This window comes from Balaenoptera borealis (genome assembly GCF_965194805.1).
Source record: "Balaenoptera borealis genome assembly, chromosome: 7".
Classification (NCBI taxonomy): Eukaryota; Metazoa; Chordata; class Mammalia; order Artiodactyla; family Balaenopteridae; genus Balaenoptera; species Balaenoptera borealis.
In genome coordinates, this window is record NC_138864.1 from 112,067,570 (window position 1) to 112,085,896 (window position 18,327).

Genomic DNA, 18,327 nt, shown 5'->3' on the forward strand with positions numbered 1-18,327 from the left:
TGGGAATTTTCAGCCTATAGATAGTATTTTAAGGCATGAAGCTGGATGAGACTTAAGTGAGTGTAGATATAGAAGAGGGTTAAGGAGCAAGTCCTTGTGAACTCCAACACTGATGGATCAGGAAAAGAGTAAGAACCCAACAAAAGAAGACTAAGAAGCCCCCTCTGGGGTAGGAGGAAAAGCAAGGGAATGTGTTGTCCTGGAAGCTAAGTGAGAAAGTGTATCAAAGAGAAGGGAATAAGCAACCAAGTCTAATGCTTCTGATTAAGTCAAGTGGATTTACTATTGGATTTTACAGCATGGAGGTTTTATGTGGGATCTTGATCAGAGAAATCTCAGTAGAATGATAGAGGTACAAGTCTAATTAAAGTGTATTTTAAAATAGGAGGAGAGAAATTGGAGACAGTATTTACAGAATTTTGCTGCAACAGGGAGATTTGTTTTTCAGTTTTCCCCACTGCTGCCACCACACTGCTTAATTTAAAATTTGTTTCTCATCTTTCCCATCTTCCCTGAGCTGAGATTCTCATGGCTTTTTTGTTATATTATCTTTTAACATGTCCTGATGAATCTTGATGACATACGAATAAAAATTCTACAATCTTCTTTTTCACTGAAGTAAATCATTTCAGAGAGAGTTATCTTTTCTTATTTTTTGCTGTTGTCCCTTTCTTTATAATATATACATTTAGGGCTATAAATTTTCCTTCACCTCCTCACCTGTATAATTCTCCACCTACTACAATCTAGCTTCTCACCATAACAATGAAATTATTTCCAAAGTCATCAGCTCTTATCATACCTGACTTCTCTACTGTTGGTTAATTCCAGAGACTTAAAAACTCTCTCTCCCTTCATTCACTGAGCAATTCCAGCAGACGTATATGTGGAACTTCTCTCTCTTTTAGTCCTGTTTCTCTGCCCATTCATGTTTGGTGTCCTACATGGGCTTCACTTCCTCTGCCTGAATTTTAAGTGGGCTCTTCCCCAGTATTCCATCCTTTGGTCTCTCCTCTTCTCACCACATACTTTATTTCTGAGCGCTCTCATCTATACCTGTAGCTTCCACAAACAAGTGCTGATCATAATCATATTTTTTTAATCATCAATATAGGCATCTCTTCTGAATTCCATACTGTGCCTACTGGAATTATCCTTCTGTTTTTCCTCACAGATACTTCTAATTCAACTTGCCCACTGCAGATCTCTTTCTCCTGCTGCATTCCGTTTCTCAGTCAATAATACTGCCGTCCTCCTGTTATCTAAATAATAGCCCAAGACATATCCTAATCTTCTACATCTCTTTGGTATCCAACAATGAGAAGCTCTATCAATCTGCCCTCAAAGATTCTCTTGACTCTGCACTTCTTCATCATACCGCTGCTCCTTTAGTTCAGACTCCCTTTCTGCCTCCCTTGAATTACTGCATTAGCCTCCTAACTTGTCTCTCTGCCTCAACTCTCACTTTTCTTCAACCTGTCATCCTCCTGGTTGCCAGTGTGATCTTTCAAAAATGCACATCTAATTATATCACTTCCATGTATAAAGTTTTCAACGGCCTCCTAACAATTCCATTTTTAAAACATTAAGCATCTACCAGTCACAAATTATTCCTGTCTCAGGAAATCTCCCAAAAGTACTATTATTACAGACAAGATCTCTAGTTTTGAACAACTTATTCACACCTACCTGATTTCTAGTCATTCTAAACCATACTTGTGATTTCCTGAATGTGCCACGTTAGTCCCACTATCTAGATTACTACCCTTTTTTTTTTTTTTTTACTTAGCTGACATAGCTATGCATCAAGACTCAGATTAATTAGGAATTAGGAATATTTCCTTTTCCAGCTCTAAGTATGGCTAGAAGTCCCTCTTCAGCAGTCCTTTAGTAAGTACCTTGCCTTATCTCTATAGATATATATTCTAATTGATGCTTTACTTCTCTCTCTCTAGTCCCAACTGTTGGCATATTAAAGGCAAGGACTATATTTTTCATACCTATTTACCAAACCAAACAAAATGCCGGATACATAATAATGATTCAGTGAGTATTTGTTGAATGGCCTAGGAATGGCTTCTCAAGAGACTGTAGGTAAATTCAGTTTATTTGCCAGCACTGCCAGATATTGTAATCATACATACCCTCAATCATTGTCTTTCAAGTCTAGCTTAATTCAGTGAGTGCTTTAGTCATCTGTTTCCTTTCTTTTTATTAATGGATAATTCCTTTTTTAAAAGCATTATTGTGGATATTTCAAGCATAAACAAAAGTAGAATAGAATAATGAACCGCTGGTGCCCGTCACCCACCCTCAACAGTTATCAGCATCCTGCTATTCTTGTTTCATCTATATTCCCACTGCTTTTTTTTTTTTTTTTTGCTAAAGTAGTTAAAGCAAAGTCAGCAAATCATATTGTTTTGCCCATAAATAGTTCAGTGTATATCTCTAACTAGATAAACAAAGCATAATGTATTTCTTGCTTTTATTCTAAGTGTATTCTACTTTTTCTTATGCTGTCTACATATCAATTTAGGCATCATAATTATAAGTAACACTGCTACATCCTTTAAAATGTCTACCTATTCTCTTTCAGGCTTTACTTAGGGTTCTTTTTTCTCCCTCTCTCTACCTCTGTATATTGAATTTTTTTAAATTGTGTTAAAATACACATGACATAAAATTTACCATCTTAACTATTTTTAAGTGTCAAGTTCAGCAGTGTTAAGTACATTCACACTGTTGTGCACACAATCTCCAGAACTATTTTTGTCTTGCAAAACTGAAACGCCATACCCATTAAACAACTGCCCATTCCTCCCTCCTCCCAGCCCCTGGCAACTATCCTACTTTGACTGACTATTCTCGGGATCCCATATAAGTGGAATCAAATATTTGGAAGACAAATACAGTACTTGTCTTTTTGTGACTAGCTTATTTCACTTAGCATAATGTCCTCAAGGTTCATCTATGTTGTAGCAGGTGTCAGAATTTCCTTCCTTTTTAAGGCTGAATGACATTCCATTGTATATATACCACATTTTGCTTATCCATTCATCCATCAATGGGCACTTGGGTTGCTTCCACCTTTTGGCTTTTGTGAATAACGTTACTATGAACATGGATGTACAAATAACTCTTCAAGACACTGCTATCAGTTCTTCAGGGAATATACCCAGAAGTGGAATGGCTGGATCATATGGTAATACTATTTTCAATATTTTAAGGAACCACCATACTGTTCTCCACATTGACTACACCGTTTTACATTCCAACCAACACTGCACAAGGGTTTTAATCTCCCCAAATCCTTGCCTACACTTATTATTTTCTGTTTTTTGACAATAGCCATCCTAATGGGTATGGGGTGGAATAAACACTTTTAAAATGAACTTTATTTTTTAAAACAGTTTTCTACACATTTTAATGTTATTATACTCTTATCACAATTAACAAAATAAACAATAATTCCTTCATATCATCTAATAAAGAAGGGATTTCTAACATGCTCTTACCATATTTTTCACTATATCTCCATCCTTCTATTTCCTCAAACAGAAGCCTTGGAGCCACCGCTGATTTCACTCTTCTTTTCTCACCCCACATCTAATTCATTAGAAAATCCCAAAATATATTCAGGATACTTCCCTCCCCCCCCTCACTTCTCACCCTTCTGGCAACTGCCACCACCCTGGTCCAAGCTACCATCCTCTCTCCTAAATTATTTCAGTAGCCTTCTAAAAGATCTCCCTGCCTGTTTACCCTTACCCCTGTTCAATCTGTTCTCAACTCATCAACCAGCATGATCATCTTAGAGCAAATCTCAGATGTGACACTCCTCAAAGCCTTCCAGTGGCTCCCTATTTCACACTCAGTAAAAATCAAATTCCTTACAATGGCCTGTGAGGCCTTATGTGAACTAAGTCCAAGTTACCTATCTGAGCTCATATTACCTTATATCTTTCCCTTTGTTCATTCTGCTTTAGTCACTTGTCCCATCTTGGTGTTCCTTGAACACACTACCATGCTCCTAGCTCAGGGCCTTTGCACTTACTATTCCCCTTGCCTAGAACGCTCTTCCCTCTGATAGCTGCTTGACTCGTTCCCTAATTCCTTTGACGTGGAAGCTTCGCAGGGAGGCCTTCTCTGAACACCTTTTTAAGAACAGAAGTCAGCCCCTCCCCCAAGAATTCTCTATTCCCCTTCCCAGCTTTATTTTCTCCCGTAAATTTTTTATTATCTGACATAGATATCTTATTTGTTTGTTTATTTTCTGCCTCATAATTAAAGTATAAGCTTCAGATGGATAAGAATTTTTAGATAGAATGTTTGGCAGATAATGCTCAATATGTAACTGCTTAATCAATTCAGTTTATATATCTATACATATTTTTATGGTTGCTCCCCAGATCTCCAGTACAACTTAAAAAGCAATATGAAAGAATGTCCATCTTTCCAAAGCAAGAAGCCTGGAGTAAACTGGACAGATGATGAAAAAAGAATCCACAGGGATAAAAAAACAGCTGAAACTCAAGAAATATTGCAGTATTTGCTCCCCATCATGAAAAGCACTAAAAATGTGCAAACTACTCAGAGAAAACAGATACTCAATCCAAGAAATCCAACATAAGTAAGTCAATACAATTTTGTCATTCTTAGCTATTTAATACATACGCTCTTTTATAAGGAAACAAGGCTTATTAAATTCATTATCCTAAGAAACAAACATAGGCTCTTAAAAATACCGACAGCTACACCATGTTTGACAAAGGGAGAAAGGCCCAAAGCCTTAAGAAAACATTGGATATGTGAAGGAGTAGGTTTTCAGGCCTTATTTGATTGTTTGTTTACATGAAACCATTCATTAATTTGGATCTATGAATAAAGTATGCATTAATAAAGTATGACCACAGCCTGACTTGAAATTTCTTAGGGGTGTTTAAACCTTATAATCCTAGGGGGCAACCGGAATTAGAAATAATTAACCGGAGCTACTTCAGCTTATTGATATTCAGAGGAAAGCAGGAAGGATAAGACCAGATTTCTTTTCAAGATTATAAAAAAGAACTATCACTAAGGCCAAAAGGAAACTCATATAAATAAACGTAAGACAATGACAAGCTGAAAACGATAAATATAATACTAATATTATCAACAAATTTTGATAAAGTATTTCTATGTGCTACACACTATTCTGTGTTTATACACACAAACACATTTTATATTCTACACATAAGGAAATTGAGGTACAAAGAGGTTAAGCAATTTGTTCAAGGTCACACAGCCAATAGGTAGCAATTGGATTCAACCCTAACTAGACATTTTGATTGCAGAGTCCTTCATCAGTATGCTTTGACATTTCATAATATAAATGAAAAACAGAGAACCAATATACTTAATGTTCAAAGATTGCCTACAAATCAATGGTAAAATTATAAATATTTTAATAGGAAAATGGGCAAAAGCTAGGAACCAGAAATTCACAGTAGAAAAAAAAAAAAAATGGCCAATGATCATTTTAAAATGTTCGATCTCACTTAAATCCAAGGAGTGAAAATTAAAACAATAATGAAATTCTCTTAATTTTTGTCTATCAATGGAAGAATTCATTCACTGATTGTTGGAATATAAATGGGTACAGTTTCTGGAAGGCAATCCAACAATATATGAAAAATCCTTAATATTTACATTCGTTTTGACTAAGAAATTCCACTTTTAGAAACTGATCCTAAGGAAAAAAACCTAGGAAAGGGCTAGAAGATTTCTGTAGTGATGTTCATTTCAGTATTGCTTATAAGAGCCAAAGAAAAAGAAAAATGAATCTAAATGTCCAACAATAGAAGATTGCTTAAATAAATTATAGTACATCCATAAAGTGAAAGATTATGTAACTATTAAATATATCAGTGTATATTTTAACATGAAATGATGTTCACAATATATAAGTGAATAAAAGCTGCAGACCAGTTTGATTTGGTATGGTTGCATTTATAGATTATGTATATATATTTAATGTGTGCATACTGTACATACTCAAACACATACATACCTAGAAAAAACTTTGGAAGCACATATTCTCAACAGTGATTATCGTAACCATTGAAAAAGTATTGGCAGAGTATGATACTCCTCTTCCGGATTTTTTTCTAAATTTTTATTAATGCCTATTTCTTTGCTGTATAATCATCAAAGTCAATAAAAACTACAAAAATAGGCAATTGGTGGCAGTTTCTAGTTTCTAGTGGGTGGCAGTTTCATGCTGGGGAAGGCAGTGCCTGAAAGAAATTGAACCTAATAGGTCAGCTAATATGAGAGAAGCAAACAGTACAGGCAAACTAGGGATCAAGTATGATAATATCAGCAAAATCAAAAATCAGAAAATTAATAACAAAATACAATGGACCTAGGCAAAGAAACTGAGAAGTTGAGAATCTGGATATAAGCAAGGGGTCTGAGAGGTGACAATTCGGCCATCGCTTGATTTTTAGGCATTATCTTCACAAGAGATTCCTTATATACTTTGAACCTAGACATGTACTCATTGTGGTCTGGCCAGAACCTGAAGGTGTAAATAAATGGTAGTCTTTATTAATTAAGAACTCTTTGGTTACATGTAACAAAATAATTCAAGCTAACTTAATCAAAAAGCATAACATAGGGTGGGGGGAAGAACTGTAAGAAAATATAAGGCTATTCATGGAAATAAGGGAGAGAATGAATTCAGGCAGGATTCAGGAAAGGCCTGGAACTGGGAATGGAAAGCTATCCATCTTCAGTCTCTGCTTTTCTCTCTCTGCAGAAAAGTCTTCACACCCCTGACTCACAAATTTGTACCCTACAGCAGTTTCACTTAAAACACTGACTCACTATCTGTCATTCCCAATTATAAATTATAGGAAAGATAATCTGGCTGGCAACTATTCCAGTGGGTAGAGGTCAAATAGTTGCAGACATGGCTGACTGAAGCCCTACCCTTGTGGATCTAGAGGCAGTTCCCAGGAAGGGAAAACTTTGCCTGGGCTGGACACTTTCCAGAAGTATCTAATATAGGTATAGGTGGAAATAAGAAAAATTAGGAAAGCCGAAAGCAAAACCATTCTTAACAGATGATCTCAGTACATATTTAACATCATCAAAATTGATATTTTTTGCTCTTACAACTTATTTCTTTATGGCTGCCTTTTCTCTGTTTTCTATATCCTTTACCTGACTGGCTCAACACACTGACATACTATTTCATGATTACAGGGCAGAGTAAGAATAAGCAAAGAATGAAAAGATCACACCTTTGCTAAACCATTTTAGGCATCAATCCAAGTTTCAACTAAGGAAAGACTACTTAACGTATTGGAACAGCCTGCAGAATTATCATGCTTAAGGATATAAAATCTGAATATAATTATAAGAATGGAACTTAAACTGTTTTGTTCTTATGTGAAAATTAATAGGGTATATAGGTGGATTACTAATCAATAGCGTATTAGCAAGATGATTTACATCTCTTAAATGTATCTCTGATCAAACATTGGTCAGAGGTCAAACATGGAGGAATAAATCTCATGTTTGGTATTCCATCTGCAAATGATGAAAATTCTTGAGAAAGATTATGCAAATCAAAATCAAATGGGAGAGATTTTTCACTTCCAGGAAGATGAAGTAAATGTATTTTCCCTATTCTTCCACTAAAAACAATTAAAGACCCTAGACATTACATATAAAACAAACATAATTTTGAAAGGTGGAGAAAAGAAGGTAGACTAGCTAGGGACCTCAAGAGCCAAAAAATGACAACACAGTGGTGAGTGGCCTGGGTTTTCTTTTTGCCTCATATATCCAAGAACTGGAGCTGAAGAAGCCACCAACATAGAAACACCAATGGACACAGACCAAGAAAAAAAGAAAAGAAGACAATAAAAGCCTGCACTATACGACCAAAAGACCTACCAGGAAAAGGATGACCTACCAAAATAGAAAACATTTAGATAAAAACTGCACTACTCCAGCCAAACACTACAGATAAACAGTGGCTCCACTCCCACCCACATAAGCAGAAGCAGAGTGAGGGGTCTAGACTTCCACTCTTATAAGATTATAATGAGGCCTCTCAACCCCCCCTTGTAGGTAGTGTCAAAGAAGGGCAAGTACCAAGTCAGGACTTTCATCCCCACTGGCCTGTAAAGACCCCCTCCCCTGGGTGTCATTGGACACCATGTGGGGAGCCTAGACTTCCACACCCACTGGACAAAAATGAGGTGTCTTTCCCCCTCCCCACTATGGTGGTCTCAGAGTAGATCTAGTGGAGAGTCAGAACTTTTACCAATGCCCAGCAGTAATGAGACCACCTCTACCATAGTATCAGTGGAGGCTACATGGGGAGATGAAACTCCCATACCTGTCCAGCAGGAATGAGAAGCTCCTCCCCTCTGGCGTCAGTGGAGTCCAAGTGGGGAACCTGGGCTTCTGTTTCCATCTGTCAGTAATGAGGTCTCACCCCTGCTACAGCAGTTACAAAAAGTCAGCTAAAACAGAAGGTTTAAATAAGATCCAGAGTCTCATAACATAATACGAGAATGTCCATGTTTTAATCAGAAATAAATCATCATACCAAGAACCAGGAAGATTAAAATTGATTAGAAAAAATAATCAGTAAATGCAAACAATGAGATGACAGTGACGATAGAATTTTCTGAAAAAGATTTTTAAAACAGTCATGATAAAAAATGCTTCAACAAACACGAACACACTTAAAACAAATGAAAGAAAATATGAAGCCTCAGTGGGGAAAAAAAAAAGTGGGGGCGGGTAGACAGAGAAGGAGAGAAAGAAATAGAAGGTAATAAGAAGAACCAAAGGGAAATTTTTGAATGGAAAAACACAATAACTGAAATTAAAAGCTCAGTGGCTGAACTCAACAGCACAATTGAGGGGACAGAGGAAAGAATCTATGAACTGGAAGAGATAGAACTACAGAAATAACCCAACCTGAACATCAGAGAGAAAACAGACTGGAAATAAAATGAACAGAGCCTCAGAGACCTGTGGGACTATAAAACAAGATCTAACATTCATATTATCAGAGTCCCAGGAAGAGAGGAGAAAACAGCAAGGCTGAGAAGGTACTCAAAGGTACTCCAAATTTGGCAAGAGACATAAACCTACAGATCAAAAAGCTGAGCAAACCACTAACAGGATAAACCCAAAGAAATCCATGCCAAGATATACCAAAAAAAAAAAATTTTTTTTTTGGCTGTGTTGGTCTTTGTTGCTGCGCACGTGCTTTCTCTAGTTGCGGCGAGCAGGGGCTACTCTTTGTTGCTGTGTACGGGCTTCCCTTGTTGCAGAGCACAGGCTCTAGGCATGCGGGCTTCAGTAGTTGCAGTGCCTGGGCTCAGCAGTTGTGGCTCATGGGCTCTAGAGCGCAGGCTCAGCAGTTGTGATGCACGGGTTTAGCTGCTCCGCGGCACGTGGGATCTTCCTGGACCAGGGATTGAACCTGTGTCCCCTGCATTGGCAGGCAGATTCATACCCACTGCACCACCAGGGAAGTCCCGATACACCAAAATTTAACTTCTGAAAACTAAAGAAAAAGAAAAACTCTTGGAGCAGCCAGAGAAAAACGACACCTTATTTATAGGGGAAAACAATTTGAATTACTGTAGATTTCTCATCAAAAACTATGGAGGCTATGGAACTTCCCTGGTGGTCCAGTGGTTAAGACTCCACGCTCCCAATGCAAGGGGCCCAGGTTCAATCCCTGGTCAGGGAACTAGATCCCACATGCATGCCACAACTAAGAGTTCACATGCCGCTACCAAGAGTCTGCATGCTGCAATGAAGATCCTGCACATGGCAACAAAGATCCCACGTGCCACAACTAAGACCCAGTGCAGCCAAATACATAAATAAATAAATATGAAAAAAAATAAACTATGGAGGCTAGAAGAAGTGGCACAATGTTTTCAATTATTGAAAGAAAGGAACTGTCAACCCATAATCCTACACCCAGCAAAAATAAAGGAGAACTCAAGAAATGTTGAGATGAAGGAAAACTAAGAGAATTTTTCACTAAAAGACCTACACTAAAAGAATGGCTAATGGAATTTTTCTCAACAGATAGAAAATAATTAAAGGAGGAACATCAGGAAATAAGTAACATACTGAACAAATGTACAGGTAAATATAATGGGATTTCCTTCTCTTCTTGAGTTTTGTAAAATATTTTGATGATTGAAGCAAAAATTATAACATTGATATGGTTCTAAATGTATATAAAGGAAATATTTAAGACAATTATAAATATTAGAAGGTAAAGGGAGATAAAGGGAGATAAGATATCTACACTCCACTCAAACTGGTAAAATTACACCATGAGATATAAGTTATTCATATGTAATGTAATATTTAGAGTAACCACTCAAAAACCTATTCAAAAAGATACACTCAAAAACACTACAGATAAATAAAAACGGAATTCCCCCAAATATTCACATTATTCACAGGAAGGCAGGAAAAAGAAAACAATGAGAAAAACCTGAGAACAAACAGAAACAAAAAACAAAACAAAAAGGCAGGCTTACGCCCTAAGATAACAATAACTACATTAAATGTAAATGGTCTAAATACAACAATTAAAAGACAGAGATTAGAAGGGTGAATTTAAAAATATTACCCAGTGATATGCAGTCCACGAGAAACTCATTTCAAATATGACAGTGTAGGCAGGCTGAAAGTATAAGGATAAAAGACAACATATCATGAAAACAATAAATGAAAGCAGGAGTGACTATGTTAATATAAGACGAAGTGGGTTTCAGAGCAAAGAAAATTACCAGAGACAGAGAGGGACATTATATAACGATAAAAAGGTCAACCAACTAAGAACACATAGTGATCTTATATGTGTATGCACAAAACTACAGAACTACAAAATATGTGAAGCAAAAATTGAAAGGAGAAATAGACAAATCCACAAATGATCAAATCACTAAATGGAAATGCAATAAGGATGTAAAGGAATTCAACACCACTGACCAACAAAATCTAATTTGCATTTATAGTGTACTCCACTCAACAATAGATGAATACACATTCTTTTCAAGTATGCATGCAGCATATATCAAGATAGACTATATCCTGGCCGTAAAACAAACCTCTACATATTTAAAAGAATTTAAATCATATAAAGCATATTCTCTTACCACAAATGGCATCAAACTAGAAATCAATGCACAAAGATAACAGAAAAACTCACGAACACTTGAAAATTATACAACATGCTTATGAACAATTCATGAGTCAATTCATGAGTCTCAAAGGAAATAAAAACATATACTGAAACGAATGAAAATGAAGACAATATATCAAAATTTGTGGGATGCAGCTAAAGCAGGGCTGGGAAGGACAATTATAGAACTAAACACATACATTAAGAGGAAAAATCTCAAACCAATAAGCTCCAACTGTAAGAACCTATAAAAAGAAGAGCAAAATAAACCCAAAGCAAGTAAAAGGAAGGGAATAATAAAGAGATGAAATTCAATACAGAAAAATGACACACATAGCATGTTCATGGATTAGAAAACCCAACTGAGTAAAGATGTCAGTTCTTCCCAAATTGATATACAAGTTTTATGTAATTCCTATCAAAATCCCAGCAAGACTTTTTGTAGATATAGAAAAGATTATCCTAAAATATATATACAAAGGCATTAAGATAGCAAAAACAATTTTGAAAAAGAAAGATAACATGGAACGAATCAGTCTATCTGATTTAAAGACCTTTAATATAGCTACAATAATTAAGAGAATATAGTATGGGAAGAGGAATAGCCATACATATCAATGGAACCAAATAAAGAACCAAGAAACAGACCCTATACAAATATCCTTGACTAGTTTTGACAGAAATGCAAAAGCAACTCAATGGAGCAGAAAGAGCCTGTTTAACCAATCTTGCTGCAGCAATTAAACATCCACAGGCCAAAAAAATGAACCTTGACCTAAACTCATACCTTATACAAAAAAATAACTCAAAATAGATCATGGACTTAACTGCACAACATGAACCTATAAAACTTTTAGAAAAAAAGAAAATCTTCAGAATCTAGAACTGGACAAAAAGCATGATCCATAAAAGAAAACTTGATAAGTTGGAATTTATCAAAATAACAGCGTTTGCCCTTTGAAAGACCGTTAAGAGGATAAAAAAGCAAGCTATAATATTGGAAAAAATTTAAAAACAGCCCTCAAACCAAAAATATTAGACTCATGCAAGCTACACAGGACACTCCCACATAAAAACAGCCATTCAAGACCACAACAGATAATTGCTTCTCCTAAACTCACAGAGTCAGAGGAATATAAGTAAAATGAAGAAGCAGAGGAACCACTCCCAATTAAAATATCAAGAGAATTTACCCTGAAAGAACAATGAAATAGATCTATCTAGTCTATTAGACTCTGAGTTCAAAAAGGAGGTAATAAAAATACTGAAGGAATTAAGAAAGGCTATTGATAGACATGCAGATTACTGTAAAAAGGAACTAGAAACTATAAAGAGAAACCAAGTAAAATTAGAAAATGCATTTGCCAAGATAAAAGCTGAGGTAAAGGCAATAAAATAGCAAACTGAATAACGCAGAAGAATGAATAACTGATCTGCAAGATAGAATATGGAAATCACTCAATCAAAACAGCGGACAGAAAGACCAATGAAAAAAAAAAAAGCAGTATACGAGACCTATGGGATAATATAAAGTGTTCCAATATATGCATAATAGGGATGCCAAAAGGAGAAGAAAGAGAAAAGGGGATCAAAAATGTATTTGAAAAAAATTATGGCTGAAATTTCCTGAAATCTAGAGAAGGAAACAGATATCCAGGTACAGGAAGCACAGAGGGTCCCAAACAAGATGAACACAAACAGACCCACACCAAGATATAGCATAATTAAAATGGCAAAAGTTAAAAGATAAAAGATTCTAAAGACAGCAAGATAAAAACAGAGTCAGTTACAAGGAATCCCCCATAAGACTATCAGCTGATTTCTCTGCAGATACTCTGTGGGTCAGAAGGGAGTGGCATGATATATTCAAAGTCCTGAAAGGGAAAACCCTATAACCTAGGATACTCTACCCAGCAAGACTATCATTTAGAATAGAAGGGATCAAGAATTTCTCAGACAGGAGGACCTTCAAGATGGTGGAGGAGTTAAGATGTGGAGATCACCTTCCTCCCCACAAGTACATCAAAAATACATCTACATGTGGAACAACTCCTACAGAACACCTACTGAACGCTGGCAGCAGACCTCAGACTTCCCAAAAGGCAAGAAACTCCCCACATACCTGGGTAGGGCAAAAGAAAAAAGAAAAAACAGAGACAAAAGAATAGGGACAGGACCTGCACCTCTGGGAGGGAGCTGTGAAGGAGGAAAAGCTTCCACACACCAGGAAGACCCTTCACTGACGGAGACGGGGGGGTGGCGGGGGGGAAGCTTCGGAGCCACAGAGTAGAGCCCAGCAACAGGGGTGCAGAGGGCAAAGCAGAGAGATTCCCACACAGAAGATGAGTGCTGACCAGCACTCACCAGCCTGAGAGGCTTGTCTGCTCACCTGCTGGGGCAGGTGGGGGCTGGGAGCTGAGGCTCGGGCTTCGGTCAGATCGCAGGGACCTGCGTGAACACTGCCTGAAGGGGGCTAATGCGCCACAGCTAGCTGGGAGGGAGTCCGGGAAAAAGTCTGGAGCTGCCGAAGAGGCAAGAGACCATTGTTTCAGGGTGCACGAGGGAAGGGGATTCAGAGGACTGCCTAAATGAGCCCCAGAGATGGGCATGAGCCGTGGCTATCAGCGCGGACCCCAGAGATGGGCATGAGATGCTAACGCTGCTGCTGCCGCCACCAAGAAGCCTGTGTGCGAGCACAGGTCACTCTCCACACCGCCCCTCCCGGGAGCCAGTGCAGCCCGCCACTGCCAGGGTCCCATGATCCAGGGACAACTTGCCCGGGAGAACACATGGCATGCCTCAGGCTGTTACAATGTCATGCCGGCCTCTGCCACTGCAGGCTCGCCCGGCATTCCATACCCCTCCCTCCCCACCGCCTGAGTGAGCCAGAGCCCCCTAATCAGCTGCTTCTTTAACCCCACCCTGTCTGAGCGGGAACAGATGCCCACAGGCGACCTACACGCAGAGATGAGGCCAAATCCAAAGCTGAACCCCAGGAGCTGTGCAAACAAAGAAGAGAAAGGGAAATCTCTCCCAGCAGCCTCAGGAGCAGCAGATTAAATCTCCACAATCAACCTGATGTACCCTGCATCTGTGGAATACCTGAATAAACAACGAATCATCCCAAAATTCAGGCAGTGGACTTTGGGAGCAATGATATATATATATTTTCCTTTTCCTCCTTTTGTGAGTGTGTATGTGTATGCTTCTTTGTGTGCTTTTGTCTGTATAGCTTTGCTTTTACCATTTGTCCTAGGGTTCTATCTGTCTGGTTTTTTGTTGGGTTTTTTTTCAGTATAGTTTTTAGCACTTGTTATCATTGGTGGATTTGTTTTTTGGTTTGGTTGCTCTCTTCTTTCTTTTTTTTTTATTACATTTTAATATTTTTTATTTTTAATAACAATTTATTATTTTAATAAATTTATTTTATTTTTCCTCCCTCTCCCTCTCTTTCTTTCTTTCTCCCTTTTATTCTGAGCCGTGTGGATGAAAGGCTCTCGGTGCTCCAGCCGGGCATCAGGCTTGTGCCTCTGAGGTGAGGGAACCGAGTTCAGGACATTGGTCCACCAGAGACCTCCCAGATCCACCTAATATCAAACGGCGAAAACTCTCCCAGAGATATCCATCTCAACACTAAGACCCAGCTCCACTCAACGACCAGAAAGCTACAGTGCTGGACACCCCATGCCAAACAACTAGCAAGACAGGAACACAACCCCATGCATTAGCAGAGAGGCTGCCTAAAATCATAATAAGGTCACAGACACCCCAAAACACACCACTGGCCGCGGTCCTGCCCACCAGAAAGACAAAATCCAACCTCATCCACCAGAACGCAGGCACCAGTCCCCTCCACCAGGAAACCTACACAAGCCACTGAACCAACCTTACCCACTGGGGGCAGAACCAAAACCAACGGGAACTACGAACCTGCAGCCTGTGAAAAAAGACCCCAAACACAGTAAGTTAAGCAAAATGAGAAGACAGAGAAATACACAGCAGATGAAGGAGCAAGGTAAAAACCCACCAGACCGAACAAATGAAGAGGAAACAGGCAGTCTACCTGAAAAAGAATTCAGAGTAATGATAGTAAAGATGATCCAAAATCTTGGAAATAGAATGGAGAAAATACAAGAAACGTTTAACAAGGACCTAGAAGAACTAAAGAGCAAACAAACAATGATGAACAACACAATAAATGAAATTAAAAATTCTCTAGAAGGAATCAATAGCAGAATAACTGAGGCAGAAGAACGGATAAGTGACCTGAAAGATAAAATAGTGGAAATAACTACCACAGAACAGAACAAAGAAAAAAGAATGAAAAGAATTGAGGACAGTCTCACAGACCTCTGGGACAACATTAAACACATCAACATTTAAATTATAGGAGTCCCAGAAGAAGAGAAAAAAACGGGGCTTAAAAAATATTTGAAGAGATTATAGTTGAAGACTTCCCTAATATGGGAAAGGAAACAGTCAATCAAGTCCACGAAGTGCAGAGAGTCCCATACAGGATAAATCCAAGGAGAAACATGCCAAGACACATATTAATCAAACTATCAAAAATTAAATACAAAAAAAATATTAAAAGCAGCAAGCAAAAAGCAAGAAATAACATACAAGGGAATCCCCATAAAGTTAACAACTGATCTTTCAGCACTCTGCAAGCCAGAAGGGAGTGGCAGGACATATTTAAAGTGATGAAAGGGAAAAACCTACAACCAAGATTACTCTACCCAGCAAGGATCTCATTCAGATTCGACAGAGAAATTAAAACCTTTACAGACAAGCAAAAGCTAAGAGAATATAGCACCACCAAACCAGCTTTACAACAAATGCTAAAGGAACTTCTCTAGGCAGGAAATACAAGAGAAGGAAAAGACCTACAAAAACAAACCCAAAACTATTAAGAAAATGGTAATAGGAACATACATATCAATAGTTACCTTAAATACAAATGGATTAAATGCTGCAACCAAAAGACACAGACTGGCTGAATGGATACAAAAACAAGACCCATATATATGCTGTCTACAAGAGACCCACTTCAGACCTAGGGAAACATGCAGACTGAAAGTGAGGGGACGGAAAAAGATATTCCATGCAAATGGAAATCAAAAGAAAGCTGGAGTAGCAATTCTCATAGACAAAATAGACTTTACAACAAAGACTATTACAAGAGACAAAGAAGGACACTACATAATGATCAAGGGATCAATCCAACAAGAAGATATAACAATTGTAAATATGTATGCACCCAACATAGGAACACCTCAATACATAAGGCAAATGCTAACAACCATAAAAGGGGAAATCGACAGTAACACAATCATAGTAGAGGACTTTAACACCCCACTTTCACCAATGGACAGAGCATCCAAAATGAAAATAAATAAGGAAACACAAGCTTTAAATGACATATTAAACAAGATGGACTTAATTGATATTTATAGGACATTCCATCCAAAAACAACAGAATACACCTTCTTCTCAAGAGCTCATGGAACATTCTCCAGGATAGATCATATCTTGGGTCACAAATCAAGCCTTGTGAGGCTAAATTTAAGAAAATTTAAATTTTCTAAATTTAAGAAAATTGAAATCGTATCAAGTATCCTTTCTGATCACAATGCTATGAGACTAGATATCAATTATAGGAAAAAAACTGTAAAAAGTACAAACACATGGAGGCTGAACAATACACTACTAACTAACCAAGATATCACTGAAGAAATCAAAGAGGAAATCAAAAAATACCTAGAAACAAAAGACAATGAAAACACGACGACCCAAAACGTATGGGATGCAGCAAAAGCAGTTCTAAGAGGGAACTTTACAGCAATACAATCCTACCTCAAGAAAAAAGAAAAATCTCAAAAAAACAACCAAACATACACCTAAAGCAATTAGAGAAAGAAGAACAAAAACAACCCCAAAGTTAGCAGAAGGAAAGAAATCATAAAGATCAGATCAGAAATAAATGAAAAAGAAATGAAGGAAACGATAGCAAAGATCAATAAAACTAAAAGCTGGTTCTTTCAGAAGATAAACAAAATTGATAAACCATTAGCCAGACTCATCAAGAAAAAAAGGGAGAAGACTCAAATCAATAGAATTAGAAATGAAAAAGGAGAAGTAACCACTGACACGGCAGAAATACAAAGGATCATGAGAGATTCCTACAACCAACTATATGCCAATAAAATGGACAGCCTGGAAGAAATGGACAAATTCTTAGAAAAGCACTACCTTCCAAGACTGAACCAGGAAGAAATAGAAAATATAAACAGAACAATCACAAGCACTGAAATTGAAACTGTGATTAAAAATCTTCCAACAAACAAAAGCCCAAGACCAGATGGCTTCACAGGCAAATCCTATCAAACATTTAGAGAAGAGCTAACACCTATCCTTCTAAAACTCTTCCGAAATATAGAAGAGGGAGGAACACTCCCAAACTCATTCTAGGAAGCCATCATCACCCTGATACGAAAACCAGACAAAGATGTCACAAAGAAAGAAAAGTACAGGCCAATATCACTGATGAACATAGGGGCAAAAATCCTACACAAAATACTAGCAAACAGAATCCAAGAGCACATTAAAAGGATCATACACCATGATCAAGTGGGGTTTATCCCAGGAATGCAAGGATTCTTCAATATATGCAAATCAATCAATGTGATACAACATAACAAATTGAAGGATAAAAACCATATGATAATATCAATAGATGCAGAAAAAGCTTTTGACAAAATTTAACAACGATTTATGATAAAAACCCTCCAGAAAGTAGGCATAGAGGGAACTTACCTCAATATAATGAAGACCATATATGACAAACCCACAGCCAACATCGTTCTCAATGGTGAAAAACTGAAACCATTTCCACTAAGATCAGGAACAAGACAAGGTTGCCCACTCTCACCACTATTATTCAACATAGTTTTGGAAGTTTTAGCCACAGCCATCAGAGAAGAAAAAGAAATAAAAGGAATCCAAATCAGAAAAGAAGAAGTAAAACTGTCACTCTTTGCAGATGACATGATACTATACATAGAGAATCCTAAAGATGCTACCAGAAAACTACTAGAGCTAAT

General features: G+C 37.5%; 2 protein-coding genes across 10 annotated transcripts in view; one reads left to right on the forward strand and one right to left on the reverse strand.

The window, feature by feature from the left end:
- The window catches only part of LOC309631570 (cytosolic carboxypeptidase 3-like), a 51,179-nt gene extending 44,797 nt beyond the window's left edge, over window positions 1-6,382 (forward strand). The window contains exons 8-9 of one of the 2 annotated variants that reach the window (XM_082398098.1): window positions 1,956-2,046; window positions 4,410-4,624. In XM_082398098.1, the coding sequence (XP_082254224.1) occupies window positions 1,956-2,046; window positions 4,410-4,491 (173 nt within the window). In that variant the 3' untranslated portion in view covers window positions 4,492-4,624. Of the gene's footprint in view, window positions 1-1,955; window positions 2,047-4,409 lie in introns of both variants that reach the window. The other variant, XM_082398099.1, reaches the window with a different exon arrangement.
- The window catches only part of CYREN (cell cycle regulator of NHEJ), a 215,986-nt gene that overhangs the window by 162,092 nt on the left and 35,567 nt on the right, over window positions 1-18,327 (reverse strand). For 7 of the 8 annotated variants that reach the window (XR_014246379.1, XR_014246380.1, XR_014246381.1 and 4 more), the window contains exon 4: window positions 10,670-10,723. The exons of the other annotated variant lie outside the window; for it this stretch is intronic. Coding sequence is in view for 4 of the 7 variants with exons in the window: in XM_082398132.1 (XP_082254258.1) it covers window positions 10,670-10,723 (54 nt within the window). In the remaining 3 variants the exon portion in view is untranslated. The remainder of the gene's footprint in view (window positions 1-10,669; window positions 10,724-18,327) is intronic. 8 annotated transcript variants of the gene reach the window in all.